This window comes from Porites lutea, chromosome 10 (assembly GCF_958299795.1).
Source record: "Porites lutea chromosome 10, jaPorLute2.1, whole genome shotgun sequence".
NCBI lineage: Eukaryota > Metazoa > Cnidaria > Anthozoa > Scleractinia > Poritidae > Porites > Porites lutea.
The window spans coordinates 22214820-22242677 of NC_133210.1; the positions used below are offsets into that span (position 1 = coordinate 22214820).

At 38.7% G+C, this 27858-nt stretch overlaps 1 protein-coding gene and 1 pseudogene across 2 annotated transcripts in view; one reads left to right on the plus strand and one right to left on the minus strand.

Annotated features, from left to right (window-relative positions):
• The window catches only part of LOC140950527 (uncharacterized), a 45384-nt gene that overhangs the window by 8852 nt on the left and 8674 nt on the right, over positions 1-27858 (minus strand). The window contains exons 3-11 of one of the 2 annotated variants that reach the window (XM_073399768.1): positions 19436-19527; positions 15677-15729; positions 15374-15460; positions 12940-12998; positions 12003-12125; positions 5469-5508; positions 5123-5182; positions 3158-3265; positions 1982-2088 (exon numbers count right to left, since the gene is read on the minus strand). In XM_073399768.1, coding sequence (XP_073255869.1) covers positions 1982-2088; positions 3158-3265; positions 5123-5182; positions 5469-5508; positions 12003-12125; positions 12940-12998; positions 15374-15460; positions 15677-15729; positions 19436-19527 — 729 coding nt within the window. The remainder of the gene's footprint in view (positions 1-1981; positions 2089-3157; positions 3266-5122; positions 5183-5468; positions 5509-12002; positions 12126-12939; positions 12999-15373; positions 15461-15676; positions 15730-19435; positions 19528-27858) is intronic. The other variant, XM_073399770.1, reaches the window with a different exon arrangement.
• LOC140950787 (uncharacterized) lies at positions 13359-14904 on the plus strand (annotated as a pseudogene).

Consider the following 27858-nt stretch of genomic DNA (forward strand, 5'->3'; position numbering starts at 1 on the left):
GAATATGATAGAAACAGGCTTTACATATTTGCTTAATATGACTGTTCATACTTAGTGAATTGTCAATAATGGCTCCCAAGTTTCTAGCATTTAACGAAGGATCAATATTATGATCACCAACTTGCACACTCAAGGGGCCAACACCGCCAAGTTTATTTGGCTGCTGTCTAGTCCTGATGACGAGAAATTCAGATTTATCGTCATTTAGTAGCAACCTTACTAAGCTGAGATCAGGTTCAGGTTTCGTTTCGCTTTGTAATAACATTCCGGCGCGCAAGGCGAAACGAAAACAGATTTAGCGGTAACCGTTAGAGAGAATGAATGAGAACCGCTAAAATTGGGCCTGATCTCAGGTTACAACCTTCCATCAATCAGCCATTTCCGTCAGTCATGTATGCACTCCTCCATAGCACGCAACGCCACCTCTTTTGCGTTATCGTCATCTACTCTGAAACTGAGGTACAGCTGCGTGTCGTCAACGAAACAATGAACTTGCGGGAGGTGACGCTCGATAACCTTAAAAAGCGAGGAAGTGTAAATGACGAACAGCAAGGGTCCCAGACAAGAACCCTGAGGTACGCCACAGGCAAGTAAGAACTGTCTAGAAAGTGACCCATCGATGGACACTTGCTGGCTCCGATTCGACAGATATGAGCTGAAAGAGTCGAGCACTTTCCCACGTATACCGATATCCCTGAGCAGTCGCTCCAACGAGATATTATGATCAACTGTGTCAAATGCTGCGCTTAGATCCAACAGGACCATCAGGGTCACATGCTGCGGGTTCATTTTCAAGAGGACGTCGTTTTTTCTTTGAGCTACGCCGTTTCAGTTCCGTCATGTGACGATAGGACGATTGCAGATCAGGATACATTTTTACTGACGACCATGTGCTCGTGCAGCGTTTGACTAAATACAACCTTTTCGGAGAGCTTAGAGAAGTCCTGCAGATTGCTGACTGATCTAAAGTCCAAGCTTCTTCAGCAAAGTATAAACTAGCGCACACTTACACTGATCAGCAAATGAGCCCGTCTGTAGAGAAAGATTAACGATCTTGGTGATAACAGACAACAGAATATCAATGCAGCCGACAAGAGGCGTAGGCATTAGGTCAAGTGTGCAGGATTTCTTTGGCGTGGCCTCAATGAGTTTTTTTGGACTTCTGACTCATTCAATACTCTGAAACCATCCATAGGTTGCACAACAGGTGAGTCCGCTAAAAACTTCTCACTACCAGGCGACACTGTCGTAGCCATGTTATCAAGCTTGTTTTGTATGACCACACTCTTCTGGGTGAAAAAATCACCAAACTTATTAGCAAGTACAACTTTGTCATTAAAAGGAGGATATTGAGTATCTCGCTCCGCGCCAAGCAGTCTCTTCGTTACCGAGAAAAGCTTCTTCTTTTCACCACTGATCTCGTCAACGATGTCTTTGTAAAACACCCTGCGTGTAACATTCATGAGGTTGTTTGATTTGTTTCTGAGATCTTTGAACGCTCGTAAATCGGCCGTCAGGCCTCTGCGGCGCTATCTCCTCTCCGCCTTACGCCTTTGTCTCCTAGCCTCCTTTATATCGTCATTAAACTACGGCACCAGAGGCCGAGATGGGATAGTCCTTGTTACGAGTGGAGCATGACGGTCAAAAGTAGACGAAAGAGTAGTGTTGTAGCGATCAACAAGCTAGCCAAGAGTGTCGGGAGGATTCTTGCGTAAGTCCGAGGAAGAAAGTTCATTAGACAGGGCTGCCAGGTCAACGCCCTTAGTTTTCTTAAATGTCACTGTCTTCCTAGTTACACTAGGCTTGTCGAGGTTTGACAAGCACGTAACAGTCCAGTGATCGGATATGTGATAGTCAGATACAGACGTTGTCTTGACCAGGTTTTTTACATTACAATAATTCATTTCCTGTAAGCATATGTTTATGCATATTTGTTGCGTGTGGTAGTTCATGATTCATGTTACTTTACCCTGTTTCTTACCTGCCAGTTCTTGTATCCCACACACTAACAGTATGATCAAATGACCCTGTTAGCAGTTGATCCCCATTGGTATTAAATGAACAAGAAATGATCTCTGCTGAGTGACCCTGTGAATAAAAAAGACAACTTAAACTTTCCTTTCTTCGTTCACATGCTTGAAGGGTATTTAGAAAAACATTGGTGTTTGAAAACTGTGAACTCCTTGGGCAAAAAGTGAAATGAGGGCGGGTTATTTGATGCTGCGTTTTTCACGTGTGTTTCGTGAGGTAAAAGATACAAACTGAGATCAAAGAAAACGAGGTGGAGAGTTCAAGGGAAAGAAGGCAGAGAGAAAAACTTTGGTTTTGAAACTCCTTTCGCCAGTGGACAGAGCAAACATCATTCGTTACTGGTCGATAAAGTGTGTACACATGTAGTATAGCATGCAGGAAAGCAGGCAACTATTCATATACGACTAGAAAGGGCATTTCAAAAAGTCTCAAGGGGTTGAATGTAGACAGTTTTTCTCTCTGCCGTCTTTCTCTCGCCCCGCCTCTCGTTCACAACTGACAAGTCTAAAGTACAACACTTGGAAACTGCTATAGCCAATTTTATAGTTGCGTCACTGAACTTTTGGCTGATTAAAATTCTGAAAGAACAAAGTTTAATTACTACGTGTGTAAATAGTTGAAAGAACATTAATTATACCCACTATTTGTTGGGTCAGATTAATATTCATAAGTCCTGTGCAGTGACCCTATATCTGACAAAACACTGCATATTAATTAGGAAGAGGTTTTATCGATTAATTGATGATCAACCATTTGATATAGGTCAATGGGCTTATGAATTATTGACTGACTGACTGGATAATGAAATAATGAATATATGAATTGCACAATTTCATATAATTGAAAAGCGGGATGGAGAAATAATTAATGCAGAGAAGATCATCACAGGTACATACGCAACTTATGCAGTTGCCAAAAAAATCGAACCCTGACTTCTAAGATACCGGTGCAGCGCTACTAACCAGTTGTGCTAGCAAGCCAACTGGGAGGTGGTCATTTTATAATATACCCCAGAAAGAGGAAGATAAAATAATAAATATTTGAATTTCATATAGCTGAACTGCGGAAGGAAGAAATGGATGCAGAGAAGATCAAATACTCAAGTTATAACAGCATTTATACTCACTGATAATGTGGATATCTCTGCCCCTTTTTGTACATCCCATAGTTTTGCAGTTGTATCCATACTTCCAGTGGTAACCACAGTACTTTGTGGGTTAAATGCCAAACAGACCTGCAAAACCAGCCAAGAAAGTATAAAGGAGGTCTTCTATTCCACAACCAACTGTCTTTTCTTCTTTTTAATCCATTGACCACTCACCCCATTTCCCCCTAAACTGAACTTTAAACCCCTTTTTTCGAAGAACACTCACGTGAACTCAGAGCATTTTGTCCACTGGCCACAATTCTAAGGATTTGGAGTGAGCAAATCAGAACATACGCTCTTAGTTTAACAGTACCCTGCAGTCCAGAAATCGAGTGAAGTGAATGACATGTTGTCTCCTTTATGACTTTATACTCACACTCCTCCTTGCACCACCCTGACCTATTCAACATCAATTTTTGTGTGATAGTCTACTCACGGCAACTCAAACCTTCTAGGGAAATCGAAAAACGTTCGAGTTAGCGGGAGCTTGAAGCAAATAACCGGAAATAAGAAAATGGGATAAGGAATGAATGCAAGTACCAGGTACACTTCAAAACTGGATAAATACACAGTGATGGACACTGCATTGAAACTGGACTGACAAAAAAGTAAAGTCAAAGAATACATGGTTGTGAAAACAATTTCAATGTTTTGGACGGCAGCACACTTTTTTTCGACTTGTCATGCTTAAAGCATGGTTCGAGTTATCGTAGGTAAATTTATACAGAAATGATCTGAAGGGAAACAAAAATTACTTTGAGTTAGCGGAAGGTCCGAGTTATCGAAGGTTTGAGTTACCAAGAGTTAAATTATAGTAAATGTATGTAGGAAATCCGGGGGAAATCGATTTTGGTTCGAGTTCACGCGAGGTTCGAGTTGGCGAGGGTTCGCGTTGTCAGGAGTGGACTGTAGTTAATACAGTAAATAAAAGACATGGCAAAATAATGGAAGTAGGAAAACAGGAAAAAAAACCTAGTTGCCAGGGTTCAAACTCGCACCTATCCACAAATAAGAACTTCGCCACTCTGCCATAGGAACCAACATCGCAAAGCATGTTGCTAGTTGCTAGCTCGAAAACCTTACGGTTATCTAGCCGCTAGGCATTTCCTTCTATGTAATAATATTTAGTTTAAATTGTAATTGAATATTCTACGTGTTAAGTTACTAATTATTCAATAAGTTTGACAAACCCTGTAATGGAAATGTGAATAAAGTGTTGTTGTTGTTGTGTTGTTGTGTCAAAACTAGAACTCACATCTGTTACAGCCCTATCACATGAAGCCAGTTCAAACGAACACTTCTCACTCGGTTTGAAAAGCAAATAGAAGCACGAACCAATCCCAATGGGGGTAAAAAAGAAAACCTATCAAGTTACAGGGGTAAACAAATTTTGAATGGATTACGAGTAGTCTTGACCACTTCCTATGGCCCGTCTTTTGAGGAAAAAAAAAACTCACGCAGAAGAAAACATGATCTTCCTAATTACCTTTTCTTTCATAGCTGACTGTCGTGATGTGGTATCAACCAAGTATCGAGTAATTTTGCACACATATGTCTTGGATAGAAATTTACAAAAGGCCAACCTACAGCCGACACTGCCATGCAGCCCGACTATCAATTACGAGACAAAATGGGTGTTAGATAGCCATCCCCTTGACAATAGCCATGAAGGTTTAACAAATTCTTGGTCTTGGACATCACTTTTCCTACATTATTGGTTGTATAGCCTGCTCTAAAAGGGAAACAACTCATGACAACAGCAAAGTGCATAATCATGCCTAGTATGCAGGCTGTTACATGGACTGATTAACTTGACTGACGTTGAGAGTCAGTATCATCACCGGAACTTCAAAAAGTATGTACACATGTATAACACGTGTACAGAACCAAACATTAACGAAAAAGAAACTCTCACTGGAAAAAAAAGTTTATTACAAGACTTACTATTTCAGCATTGTGTCCTTTGTAGGTATGATAACACTTTCCTGATTCAGCACTCCATAACTAAATACATAAATACAGGACATTAAATAATGTCTTTCTCACCCCCTTACACACCGCTGATAACTAAGGCACGTTTATTTCAGCCAAATAATCTACAATTTCATGGCTGTCGCGCGGTTAAATTACAATAGAATTAGGAAATTCATTCAAGCTAAATTATAAATGGTGGTCCATGAATGCTTTTTTTTTTAACTGTTCAAATTCACTAGTCAGACTAACAGCAAGTTCACATTCTGTCACTTGCTCACTTCATTGGCACATCATTATGTTTTACTGGTGCTCATACCTTACAGGTCTTGTCAAATGATCCAGTTGCAATTTTGTCTCTGTAGATAACATACATGTATTACTAAGTCATCAACAGCAGCGTGCAAAGAAAGTAGTGTCCAATAGCCCGGGGCTAGTGGATTTTGCTATCGGGCTAGTGATTTTTGTTGTTAACTTGCCCGACTGGCAAGTAGTGTGTTTTGGGGAAATTCAAGTTGCGAAGAATTGTAATCAATCCTGCTAATCAAAAAGGGATTTGGGACTAGTTGAAATGACTTGTGGGCTAGTACATGCTAGCTACAGCTTGCCCAAAAAGCAGGCTGTAGACCTGACTTTCTTTGCACTCTGCAACAGCCCTGTTGGGTACCAATTGATCCCCAAGCTTCCATCACGGGGGCAACAGTAAAGTAAATAAAACAAGACGCTACGGAGCGTACACTTCGGCGTCGTGGTAATGGAACTAATTAACTGAAAATGCGGAGGAATAGTAAGAAATCAAATATGGTAAGCGTAAGGTGTTAATTTGTGACATTATGGGATTTGTCAGGATATTCTGAAAAGAGCAACATCCAAGAGGCCTACTAGCCAAAAACTAGGATTTCGGGACAAATTGTCTCCGAGATATTAGCCCAGTTATGCTCTGATGACTCCATACAAATCCTTCAAAAAAAACAATTCTCTATTTTTCTTAGTCACATCAGGCTTCAAAAACAGCATAACAGTCTCATGTACTGAATAAAGATATGTAAGGCATGGGTAAGGAATCAGGGGTGCCCAACGACAATTTTCGGAAAATTTCTGTTCGGAAGACGATTTGAGATCTAGAATTTTCAGAACATTTTTTCCAAAATTTCTTGCTTGTCTTCCTCTACTAGGATTTTCGAACATCTGAAAAATGGTATAATTGCCCATTTTTAACCGATTTTTAACCTAAAAGCGTCACCTACAATTTTCGGGAGCCTTTTTTCTGGCTGAAATTTTCGAAAAGGTAAGTTTTGATCCCTACAATTTTCGAATCACTAGACTTTCAGCTGGGAAATCCGAACAGATTAAAAATTTTAGGGGATAAAAATATGCGTATATCTACCGTTTTAATACTAAAATACGTTTAAGAATGCTATGTTTAAGTGTTTTTGGGCGCGATCCATTCAACCAAAATTCCAACCGGTCCGACCGGGAAAATTGGTCCACCTCAAAAGGTGGACCCGTTTTTTCGAAACTTTTCCGGTTGGACCGAACCGATCCATTGAGTTTTGGACCGAAATTTCCGGAAATTTTGGTTGAATGGATCGCGCCCTTTGAACTATATTCTCGTTGGGTGCCCCTGAGGAGTCAATTACGTTGAGCACGGAATTGGCTAAAACTCAAAGTCACGAGTTCGAATGTTTTGAGGATAATTATTCACCGACTATCAGTACGCAGGGATGTCGGATTAACACAAAAGAAGTTTAATTCCAAAGGAACATAGCCTTTACAGAGCTTTAAAACACAGCATCCACCAACATAAACTTGACTTGAACTTTGAGTAAAACTAAACAGCCTCTACCAATAATAAAAAAATGTCACTTAAACTTCAGATATCTTATGGCTTCCGCGAACTTGTAAAATCGACCTTCGTCACACTTGACTAAACACAGCAGTCCAGCTCGTGGGAAAAATCTTAGTTCGTCAAAAGAACTCGCTTGGAACTTGTATACCGTTTGACATAAGGTTCTAGAAAATACTAAACGGGCGAATAGTAGTAGCTTTTCGACATATTTTATGATTTCAGTAACTGATGCAAATCTGCTGACTCATGCTGAAATGTAAACATGCCCTAATTAATTATTCATGGCTAATCCAAAAACGTAGAGAACGTTCGAGAAAGTCACGCAACGCATGAAAGCAATTTTACTACGTAACCCTCAACAAAGACAAAATGTCTTTGTGCAGCATTTTCATCATAAAACAGTTCGAATGGAGGGCTCACTCGTGAAATGTTTTTCAACACTCGAAGAGAAATTTCGTGTCTCTGCGCGGCCACGAAATATCCTCTATTTATTCCTCGAGTAATTAAAGACTAAACTCGAAGTGATCTCAAGATATCGCGAAGTAGTCCGGTATCATTTCGTGAAATAGTTGAAACAAGCCGAAAAGTCACGAACTTGCACGCCCAATCTTGTCCCGAAACTAGTGCATCATTTCATAACTATTTTTAATTTCCCAAACTACCTTGGGTCGCAGTAGCGCAATCGGCTAATCCCTCAACTTAAGAGTCTCCTCTGGTCTGACGGGTCACACAGGTGAGTCGGTTCAAACCCCGGGAAAGCCAAAATAATAATTCTTTCTTGGCAAAAGATAAAAAATAAATCAAAGAAATCGAAGTGATCTCGAGATATCTCGAACTAATTCGGCTCTCACTTCGTCAAATAGCCGAATAGAACCGAAAACCTACAGACTTTGCTTGCCCAATCTTGTCAAAAAAATGCAACTTTGATACATTCCTGAACGTCGCGAATCCTTTACTTCGCGCTCCGCCGAAGTAATAAATTTCTCACAAAGGTGGGATCAACAGGAACATGTACATTAAAAATTCAACATCACAAATGGGATATTAGATGGTAGATTGTCACGAAGAAGCATGTGTAGCACCACATTCATCTCATATCCAAAATGCGCTCATTTAATAACTATTGTTGATTAAAATGTCCCTGGTAATCCAATAATTGTTTTCAAAAAATGGCCAGAATATATTGCTGAAACTTCCCAATATCATTTTGTTAATTATCAATTATTAATTATTAAAAACAAACCAGAACAGAAAAGGGTCACATGTCTGTCTAATGGCCACATTTATGTGTCAATATGAATGGACTGAATGAATGAAAAAATGAACACTTTTACAAAAACTCAGTGATGATTCTCTCATTTAAGATACTAAACACTGCTAGACAGCGGAATAACTGCAGACAATGAGGACAAGAAGAATTGCAGTAATGAAAATTAATTTGGATATCTGGTGTATAGTTACATTAGCTGAACAATAGAGGAAAACTATTCCCTTGGTCACCATGGAGAAAATGCACGCAAAACTTTATTGTTACAGAGTTGTTTATGGCCGCCAGCCGGTTTTCCTGAACAAGACCAGGAGCTATGCTGATGCCTGGATTGGCATTATGAATGGGTTCATAGCCTGTATTTAGCAGCTAGTTAATGTGGTTTATGTCCTTTTTGTCAGATTAACAGGCTGCAGATGAGCCTATAAATCAACAAGTGCCATCGTGATCATCAAGAAATGTAGTGAACCTTGCCAATGCCTGTCTTCTTTCGTAGCTGGTGAGGGCATTTCTATCGTGTATTTTCATGCTCTTTTCAGCAATTTTTCAAAGAACAGTCTGGCATTTCATGCTGTAATTACACTTTACCGCTTTCTTTATGTTTTCAGATGAACAATTTTGTTGGAGTATCTGAATTTCATGGAAACGTCACTGTATATTCTTTCAGAGATCACCTTTAATTTGCACCTATCAAACGCTGGGGATATTGTTCTCTATGTTTCCTTAAAGATTTATAGTCACACAGGCAGTATATCCTTCAAACACATATTAGCGGAGCTCTCGCGCGCGAAGCGCGCAGCGGAGCACCATGGGTAAAAAAATGTGGTAAACTACCCATCCGAGAAAATTTGGTAATCACGTGACCGTACACCGACCGCCCGCCCGCCCGCCCGACCGTCCGTCCGCACCACAGACATACCAATGTAAAATAATTCAATTAACAGGTATGGCAACCCAAATGCAACTCAAGGTTTTATTTGGAAAGAAATCGCATGGCCGCTTGGACTTTTAGAAAGAAAAAACAACAATAAAGTCGTGTCTTTTTCAACGTTATTTTTGATGTTTACACTCACGTGGATAACAGAGAAACTGAGCTAGAGCTAGTTTCTGAGAACAAAAGAGAAGAATTTTGTAGGAAGAAAAACATGAAAATTCAAAGCGGCTGTGAGACAATGAGAAATGCTAGTGGCCAGCAAGGTGAAACTGAGCGGCACTGAAAAATAAAAGCGAACATCAACACAGGAGACAAAATATTGGGTAAGAATTCCTCCATAAAAATAATGTGCCACTAGGAAGTTTGACGTTTAGTCCTACAAAACAGCGTTGTAGTTGTGCAAAACAACGGCAAAGAAGGACGAAAAGCGTGCTGCACGTACTAATTTTGTTGTTTTGCTAATTAGAAAAAAAAGTGTGCTGCACGTGCAATTTGTTTTTTGCCAATTAGATCTATTGATGCCATTTCCATTGGCCTCCCCGTTTAGCATTAGACGATTTAATTTTTTTTGTTTACAAGTTTTATTAACAAGAGCTTCGCTTTTAGCCCTGGCTAAATCTATATATTATTTCAGATCAATTAATTTTTGCATAACTTATCGCTTGACAATGTTTTTTGCTTTTGGCACTGTCATAGGAAGAAAATACATTTATTGTAGCTGTTACTCATTTAGTTTCTTCTTTACCTAGAAAATCTATGAATTAAAAATGTTAATGCTTAAACCTGCAAGACTGACCTACTAATCTCAAGTTTCTCTTTAATTCACAGCACCCAACAGAGGTAGAATTCTTAAACATTATTACTAGGAGTAATCGGAGCTTAGGAGAGTGCGTTCGATATGGTTGCTAGGCGTACAGGTAGCAGTTGAGGGGAAAGGGTGGATGGTCCTTACAATAGATAACTATGATTATGGCATATTTTGAACGTAAGGGTTGCGTACAGCGAAACCTCGATTTAAACTGAGTATGATAATGAAAAGGTTTTGAAGGCTAGTGATCAGCGTGATATCATATGGTTCATCTCAAGTGCTTGTTATTTGAGGAGACACTGGCCAGAGTGCTTTGGGCGTGTAAAAAGAACTTTTTGTTTTACCGGCGCAATAGATGTTCTACAGGACGCAGTTGTTCGAGGGCCGATCAGCGCTTAACCCGGGTTTCTTTTTCTTTTGTTAAAAAACGTTTCTTTGGATAATATTCTCAGTTATTTTTAAGAGCGTCCTATCATCAACTTGTTGGCAAAATGGAGCTTTCACATCTGAGTTCAAATTTCGTACTAACCCTCCTCGCCTAGGTTATCTTAACCCAGCTTTGAACAACCCGGCCCAGGTACTGTTAAAAAGCAAACAGTTGACAAGGTTTTAGATGTAATCATTAATTTTATTTAATATTGGGAATTCCACATGTAGACAATTACTGAAATTTACTATAAAATGCCGGAAACCGTTACTGGCAAGTCTTCTTAACTTGTGATGATATTAAAGAACGACCCAAGACCACATTTTTGTGGTGAATGCCACGGCACAATGATTGTGTTTTGAACACTGGTTCACTTAGAGTTGCACTACACCTCTCAATTACACACGTTTCAAGGGAATCATCAAAGCCTTCAGTGGAATGTGTGTGCGGCTCACGTCAATACCTTTTCCAGTAATTTGGTCGAGTGTATTGATTTTAGTGGCTTGAGTGGCGCGACTGTGGGCTGGTCACGTTTTTCCAAATAAATAACATTGAGCTAAAATGTTCGTTTGTCCAGCGCGGAAAATATCACAAGTCATGATGAAATGGTGCCGCCGAGCTTCACATCTCGGTATATTTACTTTGTGGAATAACGGCCGCCGAGCTACACAACTCGGTAGATTTACTCTGTGGCACTGCGGCCGCCTAGCTACACAACTCAGAAGATTTACTTTGTGGCACAACAGACGGTGAGCTTCACAACTCGGTAGATTTACTCTGTGGCACTGCGGCCCACTGCGGCCGCCTAGCTACACAACTCAGTAGATTTACTTTGTGGTACAACAGACGCTGAGCTTCACAACTCGCCGGTAAATTAACTTTGTGCACGCATGCACCTTGAGGAGTAGCACGCATTTTCCAAAGAAAAATATGAAGGCTTAATCCAAAGTAAAATTTAACTTAGGGTGTAAACTTTCAGCACACTTTTGAAAGATGAACGCTTTGGAAGATTCATTAAACACAGATCGATAGTAGACCTTCAGCAAACTCTTAAATATGTACTCTTTTTTTAAGATTCAGCACACTTTTAAAAGATGAAGGATTTACGAAGACAGAATAGCAGACCTCAGCAAACGTTTGAAAGATGAACGTCGAGGGCACACGAATCACCACGTGAGTTAGCGCGTCAAAGTGAGGCAAAATGTAAGCAAGCACCTCAAAGCGAGGCAAATGTGTGTCGACGACGACGAACGAATGCAATCTCAAAAAAAACCTCCCTTACTAATTGCACAGGACACCCAATAATACACAGAACACCCAACACAAATTAGGCGTTGCGTTCTCGTACCTCGAACGCAATAACATTATGTAACTGAGTTTCATGTCATGAATCTCAATTTATGACTGAATACATGATGATTGATTCTTGGTGGTTACAGAAATCAAGACAGTATTTAGGAGTTAATAGAAAAACTTGAACTCAAAACAGGGTATCAAGGAGGCAAGTAATCACTAACTTTGAACAATAGTGACTGTATCAAGTTGCAAAGATATCATCATGCACATACCCATATGGATTGTTGAAAGCAATTGCATACACAACATTTTTATGCCCTTCAAGTACATGGAGCTCCTCTCCTGATGCAGTATCCCATACTTTACATGTTCTGTCATAGCTTCCTGTTATAAAACTAAAGCACAAGATGGGCACTGTCATCATAATAGCAAACTAATAGTTACAACTAGGAGTAATCTCAGATTAGGAGGTGCGTTCGAGCTTTTTTAGGTTTACTGTCAAATGTGACCTTATTTCCTAATAAATTGATGCTGAAAAACGCTTCCTATATGTTTTTAAAAAAGAAGCAAAACAAAACGACTACAAAAAAATGAAAAAAGTCTCACCTGGCAGGAGTCGAACCCGAAACCTTCGACATGTAAGGGCAATGCATTATCCATTGTGCCACCAAACCATTGCTAAGACCGTATGTCAAATTAATTGTATTTAACATTTTTGTGCCCACGAGAAATTATTCAAGATGGCACAGAAAATGCAGATGTACAAGGAAATGAGTACCATAAAAAGTCACCCTTGAGTACCACAGGAATCCCAATCTTCTTTTCACAAAATTCTTTACACAGTTAAATAATATTTTTACTATGTGTACAAGGGGCATTTGGCACGTGTGTCATTCTAAAGGTCATGGGGTGCATTTGACCAGTCATTGTAGTCTAGAAGAATATAAGACAGGCACTGTAAGGTGTAAAAATGTCTGTTCAAAATAAGTACATTGCACTTTGTTGAGAACAAAATTATGTATGAACATGCTGTTTTTACCAAAAAATGTCACAGTTTAGATCATTGAGAACTTACAATACCAACTTACTGGGTTATCTTTTAATATTATTAACTAGTGTTAACCAATACAACAAGTTTACTCTGGACTAGTTTTTTGACATCAAGAAAGCCTTTGAACTATATAACAGCAGTTAAATGACAAAAGTTACCTGGTTCCGGACTTGTTAAAGGCAACATTGGTTAGAGGAAGGATATGAGCTCTTAAGGCCTAGTAGAACAAAAAACAGTAACAAAAAGGAATAAGCAAAAAACCTTAACAAAAAAGAATGAATATTCGATTTTTAATGACATAAACATTTTAAAGTTCTGTCACAGTATATATAGGTCACATGTTTCATGTTAGGTGTACATTATGTGAAGTAGGCAGCCGTCACGTGTGGCGGCCATGTGATGAAAAAAGTATGATATAAACTGATTCTTGTTTTTGTGTTTAAATCAGTTTTATGGTAGCTTTTCATAATAAATCTCGTATTAGACAGTTTAGTGTGTAGTGCTTATTGTGAGATATTTTTACTTGTCTCTTGTATTTATATACATTTATACAACTTGAAACCAGCACGCTTTGAAAATGGCTGAGGGAAGGTTTGCTTCTGTTTGCTTGGTTGAAGAATTTATTTTGGAACACGAAAACAAAAATACCACTCAAAAAACTGAACGACATGTAATGCTGCTTAAAGATTTTTGAAAATGAAGCACAAAGACAGGAAAATTGAAGATATTCGAGCAGCTGAGCTGAATGAATACATTAGCCAATTTGTCCTTTCCTTCCGCGCTAAAGATGGCAAAGAGTACGAGCCAACTTCGGTTCGAAGTTTAATGACCAGCTTTGAACAACATTTGAAGAAAAATGGCTATTCTGCCAGCATAATCAACAACTTGGTCTTGGAGATAACCTGAAAAGTTCTTCAATCCAAGCAAAAACAGCTGAAAAAGCAAGGAAAAGGGAATAAGCCCTCGGGGGGGTGGGGTACTTAAGGAATTTCTAGGTGGGGTTGTCCTGCTGGGACCCTGGAGCTTATAACTTATACCAGAGCTAGTTTAGCTGAATTTTGCTACCCAGACTGGAGTAAACTCCCCAATTCACACCTATCCTACAGTGTAGTTGTTTTCCAGAAACTACTGAGGTCACTAGCACAGTCTAGCCAAAACTAAACCTTATACAACACCTAGTCTAGATAAAATCTTCAACCAACTGATCAGTTTCCTGAAAAATGATACCCTCTTCTAGACCCAAACACTCTGATCTGTATACCCTATCCTAGAGTAAACTGCTTGAAAACCATACCCTTCACAGCGGCACATACCTATATAGCCCATATATGACAGTACCCCCCCCCCCCTGAATAAACCCAAAGCAAGGGAAGAGATAAAAACATTGTACGAGAAGGGTTTGCTCACAATGTGTAATCCTGAGGCACTTTTAAACATGCTCTGGCTGAACAACACAGTAAGTGTTCTAAATTTCATAAGCTTGTTGTTGAGCGATTTCAAATTGACTACTTTTTACTCTTTTGATCACCCCATTTGTGCAGTTTGTCTACCAAATTAGTCCAAAAAATCTCAGTACCTATGAAATAAACACATTACAGCATGGGAAATGCTTTGTATGATTTTTATTCACTGGTTAATATGTATCAGAAAACTCACTCAATCGCTGCACTCACCCATTTGTTTTCTGACACTAATACTGATACTACTACTACTACTAATAGTAAAGTCTTTATTCATCAAAAGAAAAAAATACACATCTTTAACAAGTAAGTGTAAGAAATTTTAAAAAGGTAAAAAGTAAGAATTAAAAAAATCTAGTATATTACAAAGTTAATTCATATCTAAAAACTAAGTGATTAATAAAAGAGTTTTTGAAATGCATAGTCTTAATATTAGGTTTAAAACAAGTTTCTTTCCTAAGATTCTAACTGGACAGTTTCGCACGAGGCATAACAGATAAAAGTGGATGTCCTTTAGCATTAGAAACTTTTCTGAAAAGTTGACAGTCTGGCCTCTTTTAGAAATCATAAACACTAATACAGGCTTAAGACGTATATTTCCTTTTAAAACAGCGGTCTAAGAAACATTGTACAGGTGTAAGATTAGACTCTGATGTGGCATAGACAGATAATGCATAATTAATATTAGGTAGAACTATTGTATTAAGGAGAAGGTCTATTTCTGACTGATTGTACCCCTCTTTGCATAGCCTTCTAAGGATATGTAGGGATTTGTTAGCTTTAATAAGTTTGTTCTTCATATGCACTGAAAATTTGCTGTCACACTGGAAGGTGATGCCCAAAATCTCTACTTCTTTACAGATTGGTATCTTCCCAATAGGTGAATAGAGATCACGGTTGCCTCTCTTTTTGATTGTCAACTCTTTACATTTGCTTGGATTGCAAGACACTCCATTTGTGTTCGTCCACTCTAAAAAATGTGACACTAACTGATCAGAGTAGTCTACCTCCTTCCATACAGGAGCAATAATTGTCAAATCATCAGTGTACTTAACTAGCACATCATGATTACCTAAAGTGATGTTAAAATCATTGAGAAAGACGTTAAAAGGGTAAGGACCACTAACGCTACCTTGAGTTGTCCCTTTCTTAACTGGTTTCCAGTCACACTCAACTCGTGAATAAAAATCGTACGTGCGCATTTCCCATGAAGTAATCTCTGTGTGATATGCAACAAATCATGCTTTTATTTCTTTTGCACTCACTCCACTACAGTAGAACCTCTATATAACGAAGTCCTCAATAAAACCACTATTTAGTAAAATAACACATGGAAAAGAACCTTGATATAATGAAACCTCATTATAGAAAACACATTCTGACAGTCCCTTCTTGGCCCTTTGTGATATCAAGGTTCCACTGTAGATAATTATACCTTGAAAAGGTAGAAATGATGATCCACACTTTCTGCCTGTTTTTCTTGCAGCCCTGTATTACAACAACAGTCAAGGACAACACTTCAATGCAGTTAAATGCCATGTAATAGAGTTTAACAATTAAGGAGAGCAAGCCTTATCTTGCTGGCCAGCGCTGATGTGAGATGCGCATGCATCACTATCCCACATGCTCTTGCAGTTGTGTGCATTGTAGCATGTTCTAGTGCAGTTTTTCGCCTTCTGGCATTTTGGCATGTTCTGGAAGTTTTTAGTGAGCATTTATTCACCTTAATTGGCATCTCACAATTGTGGGAACTCAGTTTATAATGGTTCCACCCCCTCCCTTGCCTATTTCCACTGACTTGCTTAGTGTGACGGGTGCCTGCTTTCCCTCTTGCACGTGGGGGTTCATGGCTGAGTTGCCAGGATTTGCTGGCCATAGGAGCAGTCCCCTTCTAGGAGTGGGCTGCCAATAGAGGAAGCTCCTGGATATCTCAGGCACCCAAACTTCCAGTTTGCGACGTAGCTATTAACTTGTATTAAAATGAAGAACAGACTTGCAGTCTGCATTCTAACTGTACATGTTGAACACTACATAATTTTGTGATATTGTAATTCTTAAATCAAAAAAATATTTTAATACTTGCTAAAAAGTAATGTGAGAAAATTACAATAAAATTAAATTTAATGCTATATTACATAGGCAAAGTATTTTGCTAAAAATAATAGCCAGTGAGCCAGTGAGAAGGGACTTCAGGCTAAACTGTTCATTTCTTTGTATGGATCAGGAGTGATCTCACATGACTAAAAGTACAGTTACTAGGCTATTTACAAAATCTTGGTGCAAGTATAACTCCTTGCAGGCCACACAAACTTAAACTTAATGTACTTATCGGGTATCATTTCGCTTTTTCAGTGGTGAAAAAAAAGCCTGAAAAAATAGAGGTTTGCCAGCCTGAGGATTCCAACACTGACCTCTGTGATACCAGTGCAGTGCTCTGGTATCGCAGAGGTCAGGGTTGGAAACCTGGCAAGCCTGAATTTTTTCAGGCTATCTTTTCACAACTGCAAAAGTTGTGACTTCAACCGTGCTCAAGGATCTTCTTTACATTTATTTCTTCATCCCACTGTTCAAATATACAAAGTTCATATATTCATATTTAGGTGTCATGCTTTGATGCCTGTTAATTTATTAGATTTTAGTAGATTGTTAGTGTTTTGTTTTCATCTCTGTTCTCCTCTACAATTTATCGTTTAATTTTCCACAATTTAAGGTTATTATTATACATTGCACTCACTTAATCTTCCTTCTCCTGGCAAAGAGCCTACAGTTAATTTTGGAAATCATTGCAACCTACAGATTAGTTAGTTGATATCTGCCAACTAATCTGTACATTGGAGCAATCAAAGAGCAATCTCAAGCTGTAAAAGTGTGTTTGAGGCCTTTTTAACCATATGGCTTCTCCATTTACTCATATCCCCAAGGCTTTGAAATAGAATTGTGGCATCTATAAGAACGTCATTCTCACTAACACCAACACATTTTTTTTATTCGGTGCCTCTCAATTTCATATTTTCTATTGGTTTAAAACTATGAATTGAATTCTCTTCAAACTCCTCCTTTTTATAAAATTCAGAGTTTCATTTTCAGGTGCCTTGAGCAGCAGCATATCCTTCCTTGCCCATCCAACTCCACGCTGAGGTTGGGGAGAATAGACTACGTGACCAGCCAAAGGAATTATGTTTGTGTGTGAGGCAAGGAGCGGTGAATAGGCCATTTTCCGTTTCTCTCAGTTTTACCTTTCTAAAGCCGTTTTTATATACACAGTCCATAGTCTGCATTTTCTACCTGGTCCAAGTTTTATACCCAGTTCGCAGTCCATGGCCATGGTCCGCAGTCCATGTTTTATATTGACCGTAAATTTTCAGCCTTATATCTCAAAAGTAGCGATTGCAACAGCCGCCGAAATTTAGAAGGATTTGTATGGGAAAAACAATTCTTGCCACCCAGTCACACGAATCGTTTTCCATACAAATCCTTGTAAATTTCGACATTTTTCAAACTGCCATGAAAGATTTTCTTAAATATTACTTGACTCAAATCTCTTTTTTAATTCATGACAGGCAATTTGAGCCCTTAAATGCATAAGGGAAAGATTTAACGAGAGTTTAAAAATTTCAAAATTTACAAGGATTTGTATGGAAACCTCTCAAGTGTAACTGGGTGGCAAGAGTTGTTTTTCTCACACAAATCCTTCTAATTTTTGGCGGCCGTTGCAATTCCTTCTTATGAGATATATAGCTGAAAATTTACAGGTTACCTTATTTTAATATGCTCTATCAGTTCCTGCTAACAAAATTTTCCGAAAGCAAACTATTTTCGTGTTTACAGAAAGTTGATCACATGACCAACTATTGCAAAAGGCGTATTGCAGCCACAAAGAGTTTATCTTTGGTTAAATTTGTGCCCCAAAGGGCAACAGTAATTAATGCTTGGAAACCACCTCATGTAAGAACCTAAGTTTGACAATTTTCTTTGTTTTGTTGCTATTATTGTCCTAGGCATTACTGTGTTGACTTTAGTTTCCCTGCTGCGGTGGTGATAACTGTCAGCGTGAATACAAAACTGTCAACCACAAGACCAGACCAAACAAGCGCTCACAAAACAAAGCAGTAGACAATAACCCTAGTTGCAGAAGCAGTATGTGACAATATTGGTACATTGTAAACGGTCACGTGGTGGCCTAGTTTTCATGCATTACAGAGTTGTTGTTGAACCACCATCTTGGAGTGCTCTCTTCCTTTTGTTTCTTGTTCTCCTGCTTGATTCACCGGTAACAATTGTTACACGGTTCAAAAGGTTGGTGAAAGGCCCCCAAAGACTGGGACAAGCCTTCCAAAACCAAAAGAGATAAAATCTTGCATGCAAGTTGGGAGAGAAGGAGGAGTGTGATGATGCTGCAAAGGATGCCGAAGAGCGGGCTGACCTGGTAAGCACAAACTGAGAGCTGATTAGGACACTAGAAAAGGGGCTTGGTGAGGCCACAAAAATTATTGCTGGGTTAAAGCAAGAGCTCCAATCAGCACACTGAGAGCTGTTGCAGCAACCAGAGCCACTGCAGCAGCCAGTTGGTCAACAATTGGGCAACAGTTTTTCAGGGCGCTGTTCTTCCCTTTTTCATAAATAATGCACGTTTTTTTTATCTCCATACTACGCTCTGAAAGTTGCGTTTAAGACAAGTTATATATAAACATGACTGGTGAGACTAACCTGTGGTTGTTTTTTTTTTCCACGTCACATGTTAAAAGAGCCTGGGACCACAGTGGGAGAAAAAAAAAACACATTTTTGTGACAAGCAGGTCGGCAGTGGAGGGGGCGGGGGGGGGAAGTGTGCTAGTGCTACCTTTTCATTCCCCAATCAACTGCTTGGCTCACTTTGCTTGCCAAATTTTTTTCTGCCCTTTTACCTTGTTTTTTGCCTTTTCCCCCACTTCAGAGCTTGGTCCTATACTGTTAAAAAAGTTTATTCACTTGACAAACGATTCATTAAGATAAAATGTCCTTGTAATGAATTGTTTTGCACTTTAGAAGAGACCAGTATCAGTACTCAAGTACCGACATCACTGTGAATGCTCATAAGTCCACAACTGGCTTCTGAACACAGTGGGATTGACTTTAAGGTGTCAAAAAAAGGAAATAGATAATATTAAAAAATTACATTGACTGATACAGTACAAGAAGCAAAAACAAAGGATACTAATAATCAGCTTCCTAACTTGCTCCATTTTAGAAGGTGTAATTAAAGGTTCCTTGGAAACAATATCATCAAGCAGCATATCGACATCAGTTCTAAAAAAGAAGAAGTCAGTGATGAAATGTAAGTTATTTTTACAAAGGCATTTTAACTTCACTTGTCCAGCATTATTTTGTGTAGTCACAAATGACATAGACATCTGAAAGAGCTATTTAAACTTTCCAGAATATTTGTAGATGAGATGAGCTTACAGCCATAAATTATAACAAATAAGTCCTTAACATTAATTATTTTAGTTTTGATCACCATACAATGTATTTTTAGCTCTTTGATAGCAAATATCAATGCTAAAGTTTAAGCTTCCTACTCATTTACACTTTGTGTGGATCACTTCTATTCAAGTGGTTCAAGTTAAGGTATAATTGAGAGACAGTTGGGTTTTTCCTGTGCCATTGGTTTAGTGCTCATTTTGATACTCATAATCCATGAAGCATGGTTCAAATTATTTGTTTGCTCAGAATCATTTAAAAGCCAGTAATAGTTATTTCCCTAATTTTCCTCAACCACTGCAGAGGTTTCTTTCTTGCATGCATGGCTTTTAGCATTTACAAAGTCATTCATGTCACTTGTTAGATGAGTATTTGGTTTGTTAACTCTGCAACTGACAAGTGACAAGAAAGAATTTGTAAATGCTAACAGCCATGCAAGACAGAAACAACTGCCCACAGGGTATCTCGTACAGTTGTGGTTTAAGCGTCTGTGGAGCACAAGGCTTAGCTGTATGCAACATGCATTCTTCGTGGAGCAATGGCGGTGTAAAGACGCTTATTGGGGCTGTCCGCAATTTCTTCTGATATCCGAGGTCCCCGTAACGGCAAATGGCCGAATTCATATCTGAACTACTAGGAAATAGGAGAAACAGGATATCTACCAGTTCAGACGACTCAACCTCTTCACCTGACAACAAAAAATCTCGAAAATCCATCTCGACCGACGGAGAAATAGCCGAAGAAGACACAATCCTAACCGCGCTAGATATGACAGCAAACATGGCAAAAAAGCTTGAAGAAATCCTTGAGCGCTTAAAAAAGCTCGACGTGATAGAATCATCTGTTAAAAGCATCAAGACAAAGCTCAACTGCCTAGAAGAGCGTACAGCAGTATTGGAAAATTTCAGACAAACTACGGAGAAAGACATTAACGATCTTAAAGAAAATGGAAATTTCACGAGCTCACAGTTATCTGAAATATCGACTGAGCTAAAAAATCACCAAGCTGCAATCACTGATTTAACACAAAAGGCAGAGGCGAGTAAAGAGTTATTAAACGAACTTACAGCAAAAAATCTCTACCTAGAAGCTTACTCCAGAAGAGAGAACATCAGGTTTATGAACATAAAAGATGGCTCCTCCGATGAACCCGAAGATGTCGAAGAAACCCTAAGAGATTTCTTAGAACGCGAACTGGGCTTCCATGACGCAAGAAGCGTGGAAATCCAAAGAGTTCATCGAAGTGGAAAAAGCAAGAATGGAAAGCCCCGGCCAATAATGGCTCGTTTTCTGAGATACAAGGATGTCCAGAAAATATTTTCACTCGGGCATGGATTAAAAGAAACCGATTTCCAAATGTTCCGCGACTATCCTGCAGAAATTGTCAGAAGACGCAAAGAGCAGATGAAGACCTGCCAAGAGGCCAGAAGAAAAAACATTCCTGCATTCTTCAGTCTATCCGAACCAGATAAGTTATTTATCAGAGGTCGAGTGCGGCCTGTAGGAAAAAAACTGATCATTAATCCTGAGACTGTTTCATAATTGTATTACGGGGACAAATTTACTATTCTTTTTTTCTTGCGGCTAGTCACCCCTTAGAGATGCATGTTTTTTTTCGATTTTTTTCTGTTTTGTTTTACTTTCAGTGCTTTGAACTATTTTTTTTTTAGACCTTTCTGTACGAAACCGACACTCTATATCTCACTTGCACAAATCAGAATAATCTCTCATGCTATTCTTCTTTGGGTGAAAATTATCAGTTTCTTCTTTCTTCACAGCAACAAAAGAAATGGAACTTACAATTGGTTCAATTAATGCTAGGGGATTAGGAGACAGAAGCAAGCGACGGGAATTCTTTAATTGGCTGCGGAAAAAACAAATGGCCATATATTTTATTCAAGAAGCTCATAAATTGTACCGAAAATAATATGCATGACTGGCAAGCTGAATGGGGTTATCAGGCCCTTTTCAGTTGCTGCTCTAGCAAAAAGGCAGGCGTTATCATATTGTTTAACAACACTTTCACCTTTCAAATTTCGCGAACATACTGCGACCCTGGGGGACGCTATATAATCTGTGACTTGACTACAAATGGGAAACACTTAACCTTGGCAAATATATATGCTCCAAACAACGACGACCCAACTTTTTTTACCTCGGTCTTTGAGCGGTTAGCAGATTTTAAGTGCGATGAGGTAATAATTGGCGGGGACTATAATTTAGTTTTGGATGTTGAGAAAGATAAAAAAGGTGGCCTTGCAAAAACCCACAAAAAATCGTTGGAAGTCATAAATAGCTATTCCGAAGACTTAGACCTTATTGATGTCTGGAGAATACAAAACCCTGAACAACGACGATTTACATGGAGACAAAAGAACCCCGAAATACAATGCAGACTTGACTTTTTTCTTGTAAGTCAATGCACATCTTGCAACTCAATCAACACAGATATAGTCCCTGGTTATAAGACAGATCATTCATTGGTCACGTTGCAAATTTCGACGCATAATAACATGAGAGGACGGGGCTTCTGGAAACTAAATACCTCATTCCTAAAGGACGAAGAATATATAAAGAAAATACAATCCATTATAACTCAAACTAAAGATGAATATGCACTGGATAATACTGTCAATCCAAACTTACTGTGGGAAATGATAAAAATGAAAATTAGAGAGACATCAATTGAGTTTGGCAGAATAAATAAGAGAAAAATGTTTCAAAAACAAGATGATATAGAAAAGACAATCAAAATCCTGGAGGAGCAGACCCCCAACATTGATGCCACTGACTGCCAAAATGTATGGTCAGAGTTAGAAAAGAAAAGACGGGAACTTGAAACCATAATCGAATACCAGACAAAAGGGGCTATTCTAAGATCTAAATCGCGATGGTACAATGAGGGCGAAAAAAACACTAAATACTTTCTAAACTTAGAGAAGAGACACTGCAAACAAGGAACAATTACCCAACTGAAAGTTAATGACAAAGACTTAATCCAATCCGACAGGGAAATCTTACACGAGTGCGAGACCTTTTATAAAAATCTCTACAGTTCAAAAGTACAAGTTAACGATTACCCGGAAGTTTTCTTTCCACCTGCACGAGAAGTATTAAGTGAAGAAAGACAACAGCATTGTGAGGGTCTTTTAACTTCTAAAGAGTGTTTGGAAGCATTAAACGGTATGGCCACGGAAAAAACACCTGGTACTGATGGCCTGCCGTGTGAATTTTATAAAGTTTTTTGGAAAGATGTAGGCGAAACACTAACAGAGGCCCTAAACTTTTCTTACCAAACAGGAAAACTCGCTGTATCACAAAGGCGAGGAATTGTCAAGCTTATACCGAAGAAGGACGCAGATCCCAACCTGATTAAAAACTGGCGCCCATTGACACTATTAAACTAGCTGCGATTATAAGATTTTTTCAAAGGCTATTGCAAACCGAATCAAAACAGTTTTACCAGAACTTATATCAGAAGATCAGTCAGGCTTTATTAAAAACAGATGTATCAGTGACAATATACGCATATTAGATAGTGCTATTAAGTATGCAGAAAACAAAGGTTTACCCGGTCTACTTCTTTTCCTCAATTTTGAAAAAGCTTTTGACACGTTAGAGTGGTCATTCATAAACCAAACGTTACGGCACTTTGGGTTTGGCCCCTCACCGTTAAACTGGGTTGAACTATTTTACTGCAATACTGAAAGCTGTATACTAAACAATGGATGGGCAAGCAATTTCTTTGAGTTAAGTAGAGGTGTTAGACAAGGCTTCCCCCTATCGCCTTACCTCTTCATACTGTCCGTAGAAATACTCGCTGAAGCTATTCGCAATAAGAAAGAAATAAAGGGCATCAAAATCTATAATACCGAAGTTAAAGTAAGTCAATCTGCGGATGACACGACACTCATTTTAGATGGAACTGAAGAATCAGTAAGAGCGTCACTGTTACTGATAGAAGCATTTGGGAACATATCTGGCCTAAGGCTGAACAATGAGAAAACAGAGGCCTTGTGGATAGGTTCTAAAAGAAACTGCAACCTGAAACTCTGTCCGGAAAAAAATTTTAAATGGCAAAAGGGAAAGGTCAAAGCACTAGGCGTGTGGCTGTCTACAGATCAACAGTTAACACTCTCTCTCAATTACAACGAGAAATTGGCAAAAATCCAAACTATCCTGGGATGCTGGAAATTTAGAAGACTTAGCTTAATAGGAAAAATAACAGTACTAAAAAGCCTTGTAGCATCCCAATTGGTCTATGTACTCACACCTTTGCAAACGAATCACCAAGCAATAAAAGAGATCAACAAGCTTTTTTTCAATTTCTTATGGAACGGCAAAAAGGATAAAATTAAACGCTCAATCATGATCAATGACTACCCTGAAGGAGGACTAAAAATGATTGATATTGCCTCTTTTAACAAATCTCTCAAGGCTACGTGGATTAAAAAGTATCTAGATTCAGGAAACTGTGGCAAATGGAAAAACTTCTTTAATCTGGCGCTGGAAAAATACGGGGGGAAGTCTTTTTTTCGAATTAGGAAATCTTAACAGAAAGGATATTGATAAGCTAAAGATAGAAGACCCTTTTATCAAAGAAATTGTAGAAATTTGGTCTGACACTTTCTTCGAGAGGAAAATAGTATCAAAAGATCATTTTCTATCTCTACCTCTGTTACAAATTGCTGTAACGTATTTTAATAGCGTAGCTCTGGGGCGCGCCTGCGGAGCACCATGGGTAAGTAAATCTACCCATCCCAGAAAATTTGGTTATCATGTGACCGTACACCGCCCGCCCGCCCGCCCGTCCGCTGCCCATCCGTCCGCACCACAGGCATACCAATGTTTACTCTCACACTTTCTAGCTACTTTGGGAGCCCAGGAGAGAGCTGATTGCACATCAATGTTGTCATCAATTGACAGCTGTCAAAACAGGGTATCCGCTGACCAGTATCACCTGACCGTATTGCGGGCTCAGGTGTCAACCCATCAAGGTCGAGTATTTTTTTGAAGTTATCCGCTGACAATTTATTCGTTTTCAAATGATCACAGGCTCACGTTTACTTATTTTTTTAAATTCATATCAAATATGCTGTGTTTATATCAGTATCGCCCCGCACTATTACGATTTTGATTTCAAACTGACCTCAGACGCAAAAATTCAGCCAGTTTTTTTTAAAATACAGGCGGGTAAGACCTTTTCTAGCCATGGTCACGTGTTGGTCACGCTCCACGTCCAATTTTTATGCCCTGATTGGTTAAAATTTGACAGGTGAGTTCATGCGTAAAATTTATGCAGCATCTTGAAAGTTGTTTACTTTGACAGCTGAAGCTGACAGAGTTTTGAGTTAACTTGTGATGTTTTTAACTGTCTTTTTCCACTGGATGTAAAAAATGAAATACAGCTGCTATCAAGAGTGTCCTCTTATTCATGGCTGGTTTGTTTATTGGGTTTTTGGTTGAGAAATGTGTCACTTGTCAAAGCTGATAATCTGATTTCGGATGGCATCGTTTTTGTTTTTCACCTTGCTGGATGCGTACGAGAATTATAAAGGTTCAAGCGATGCTTGCCTTACTTGATAGCTTTCAGGAGCTGCATCTCAAAATATGGTAAGCCTGAGTAATTATTGTATTTATATCTAATTTCATGAAGTCCAGCGGCGCAGTTTATGAAGCTAGTTTATGCACGTTTGTATTAAGATTTGACTGAGACACTGATCCGACCTAGTATGAGGTTTGATATAAGCTTGAGCTTACAAAACTTTAAAAAGCCTTTAGTCGATATTAATCCACCGTAAATAGAAAGAAAAAACTTTCCGAAGAATATTTAGTTATAATTTTGGCTGTAGAAAGAAAGCTTTGAGCGATTTTCTTGTCGTGAGTTCATCTTTAAAAAAAGCAAACACCGGGAAACCGGTGGCTTAAAACATAAACTTAATCTTTAAGCTTACTAGTAAAGACTTGAGGATTCTTAGAGACACTTAAATACTCATTTGTTTTCGTGAATGAAAATTGTTGTCTCTGTAAATGTTCTACCAAATTATATTTCTTTATTGATTGTTGGTGGTCTCAAAAGTGTAATTTTCATCGCTTTGCCGTTTGTTTTCAGGCGTTCATAAACATCGCTTGCAGGAGTACTGTACCGTACCGCAAATGATCCCCAACCGCAAATGATCCCGAGACCGCAAATGATCCCCAAAATGGACCTCAAACGATCCTCGACCGCAAGTGATCCCCAAAGTCGACCGCAAATGATCCCGAAAGAAAAATAGGAATGACTTGGACTCAAGTTAGTGGATCATCGTGTCGATTAATTATTATTACAATAAGTCAGATTAAAAGCTAAATTTTACTTCTCAAGTAAATATATGAATAAAAACTGAATGAAAAAATCATTCAAGCGTAAAAACGAAGTCAGTAGGCAACACGACTTTTACCTCATGCTAAAATACTGCTTGTTCCAATGACTTTTTTCCGGCTCTGGCAGGTAGATTATACCTCTGAAGAAAACGTTTTGACTGAACAAATGTGATTTTTGCCGCTTATTTCATACTGAGAGGTCATGACACGCATTTTCTGCGGTTATTCAGGAGCACCCAACGAGAATAAAGGTCAAAACCACTTAAACATAGCATTGTTAAACGTGTTTTAGTATTTAAACGGTAGATATAGGCATATTTTTATCCCCTAAAAACTTTTCATCTGTTCGGATTTCCTAGCTGAAAGTCTAGTGATCCGAAAATTATAGGGATCAAAACTTACCTTTTCGAAAATTCCAGTCAGAAAAAAGGCTCCCAAAAATTCTAGGTGACCTTTTGAGGGGGGTAAATAGGTCAAAAATAGGCAATCATGCCATTTTTTAGATGTTCGAAAATCCTAGGAGAGGCAGGCAAGCAAGAAATTTTACAACAAATGTCCCGAAAATTCTAGATCTCAAATCGTCTTCCGAACAGATATTTTCCGAAAATTGTCGTTGGGTGCCCCTGGTTATTGTTGTTTCTGGTCGGCATGATTTGCCCTTTGATGCAAGAGCATTTCCTTTGACCTCTTTTGAAATGCAGTGCTCTTCATTGCTGCTAAATAAGGGTTTTAGGTTGTTTAATTTTCTCCAAAGTGCCTCCTGGATCCGAATAATCATAAGCGACTTTCTTTTAGTACGTGAATGTGACGGTTTCCTACGATGTTTTGTCACGCGATAAATACCGCTTAGCGCCAATAAAACTATTCACAACACGTTCATGAGCTGTAAGAAAGTTGCTACTTCGAAATAAATCGAAACTTGTGGACATTGATAAGTTCGGGGGCATTTTGACTTGTGTTTATGTTAAATCATGCCTTGTTCCGTAACGGGCACTTAAGTTACGAACAAATGTCTTGCTGTTTATCACGTAAAATTAACATTTCAGAGAAAAATCAAAATTAAATATTCTGGCTGATTAATTTCACACTTTCAAAAAGATCAGTAAAGTCAATAAAGCTCTTGTTTTGTAGAGGATGCCCGGCTTTGTATTCCTCGGTAGAAAAGTTGAGCTTCTAGCCGTTAAAATAATAGAGTTTTTTCTGCGTAACGTCCTGCCTGTCTTAAATTTTTCAAAAGACGAAACATTCTTGAAAAAAAATTGAAGCAATCGACAAAGGAAGAAGTATACAGCTAATACCATACCTTTTCAGATTTATTCAATTTTGTTTTTCGCCTTGTATAAATTGACCTGAGATGTAGCGTCCTCCTTGCCTTTTTCTTTAAAAGGCGAGAGAAAAAGGTTTCTTTTTTATAATCAGTCCTTTTGTGTAATCAGTCCCATAAAATCCATTCCATTCCTCAAGTTTTCACGGGATCATTTGCGGTCGAGTTTAGGGATCACTTGCGGTCGAGGATCATTTGCGGTCCATTTTGGGGATCATTTGCGGTCTCGGGGTCATTTGCGGTTGGGGATCATTTGCGGTACTGTACAGTACTCAAAATGCCGAGCGTATCAAACGCTTTTTAAGATTACACATCGTTATAAAACCATTAAGTAAAAATAGCCTCAATAAATTCTTTAATTTATCTCGTTGAAGCGTAACTCTTTTAAAATTTCTTCGCAAATTTGGCGCTTGTCAAAAGTTAGAACCAGCTGGCCGTATAGGTGATTTTGGACATTTTTTGAACGGTTT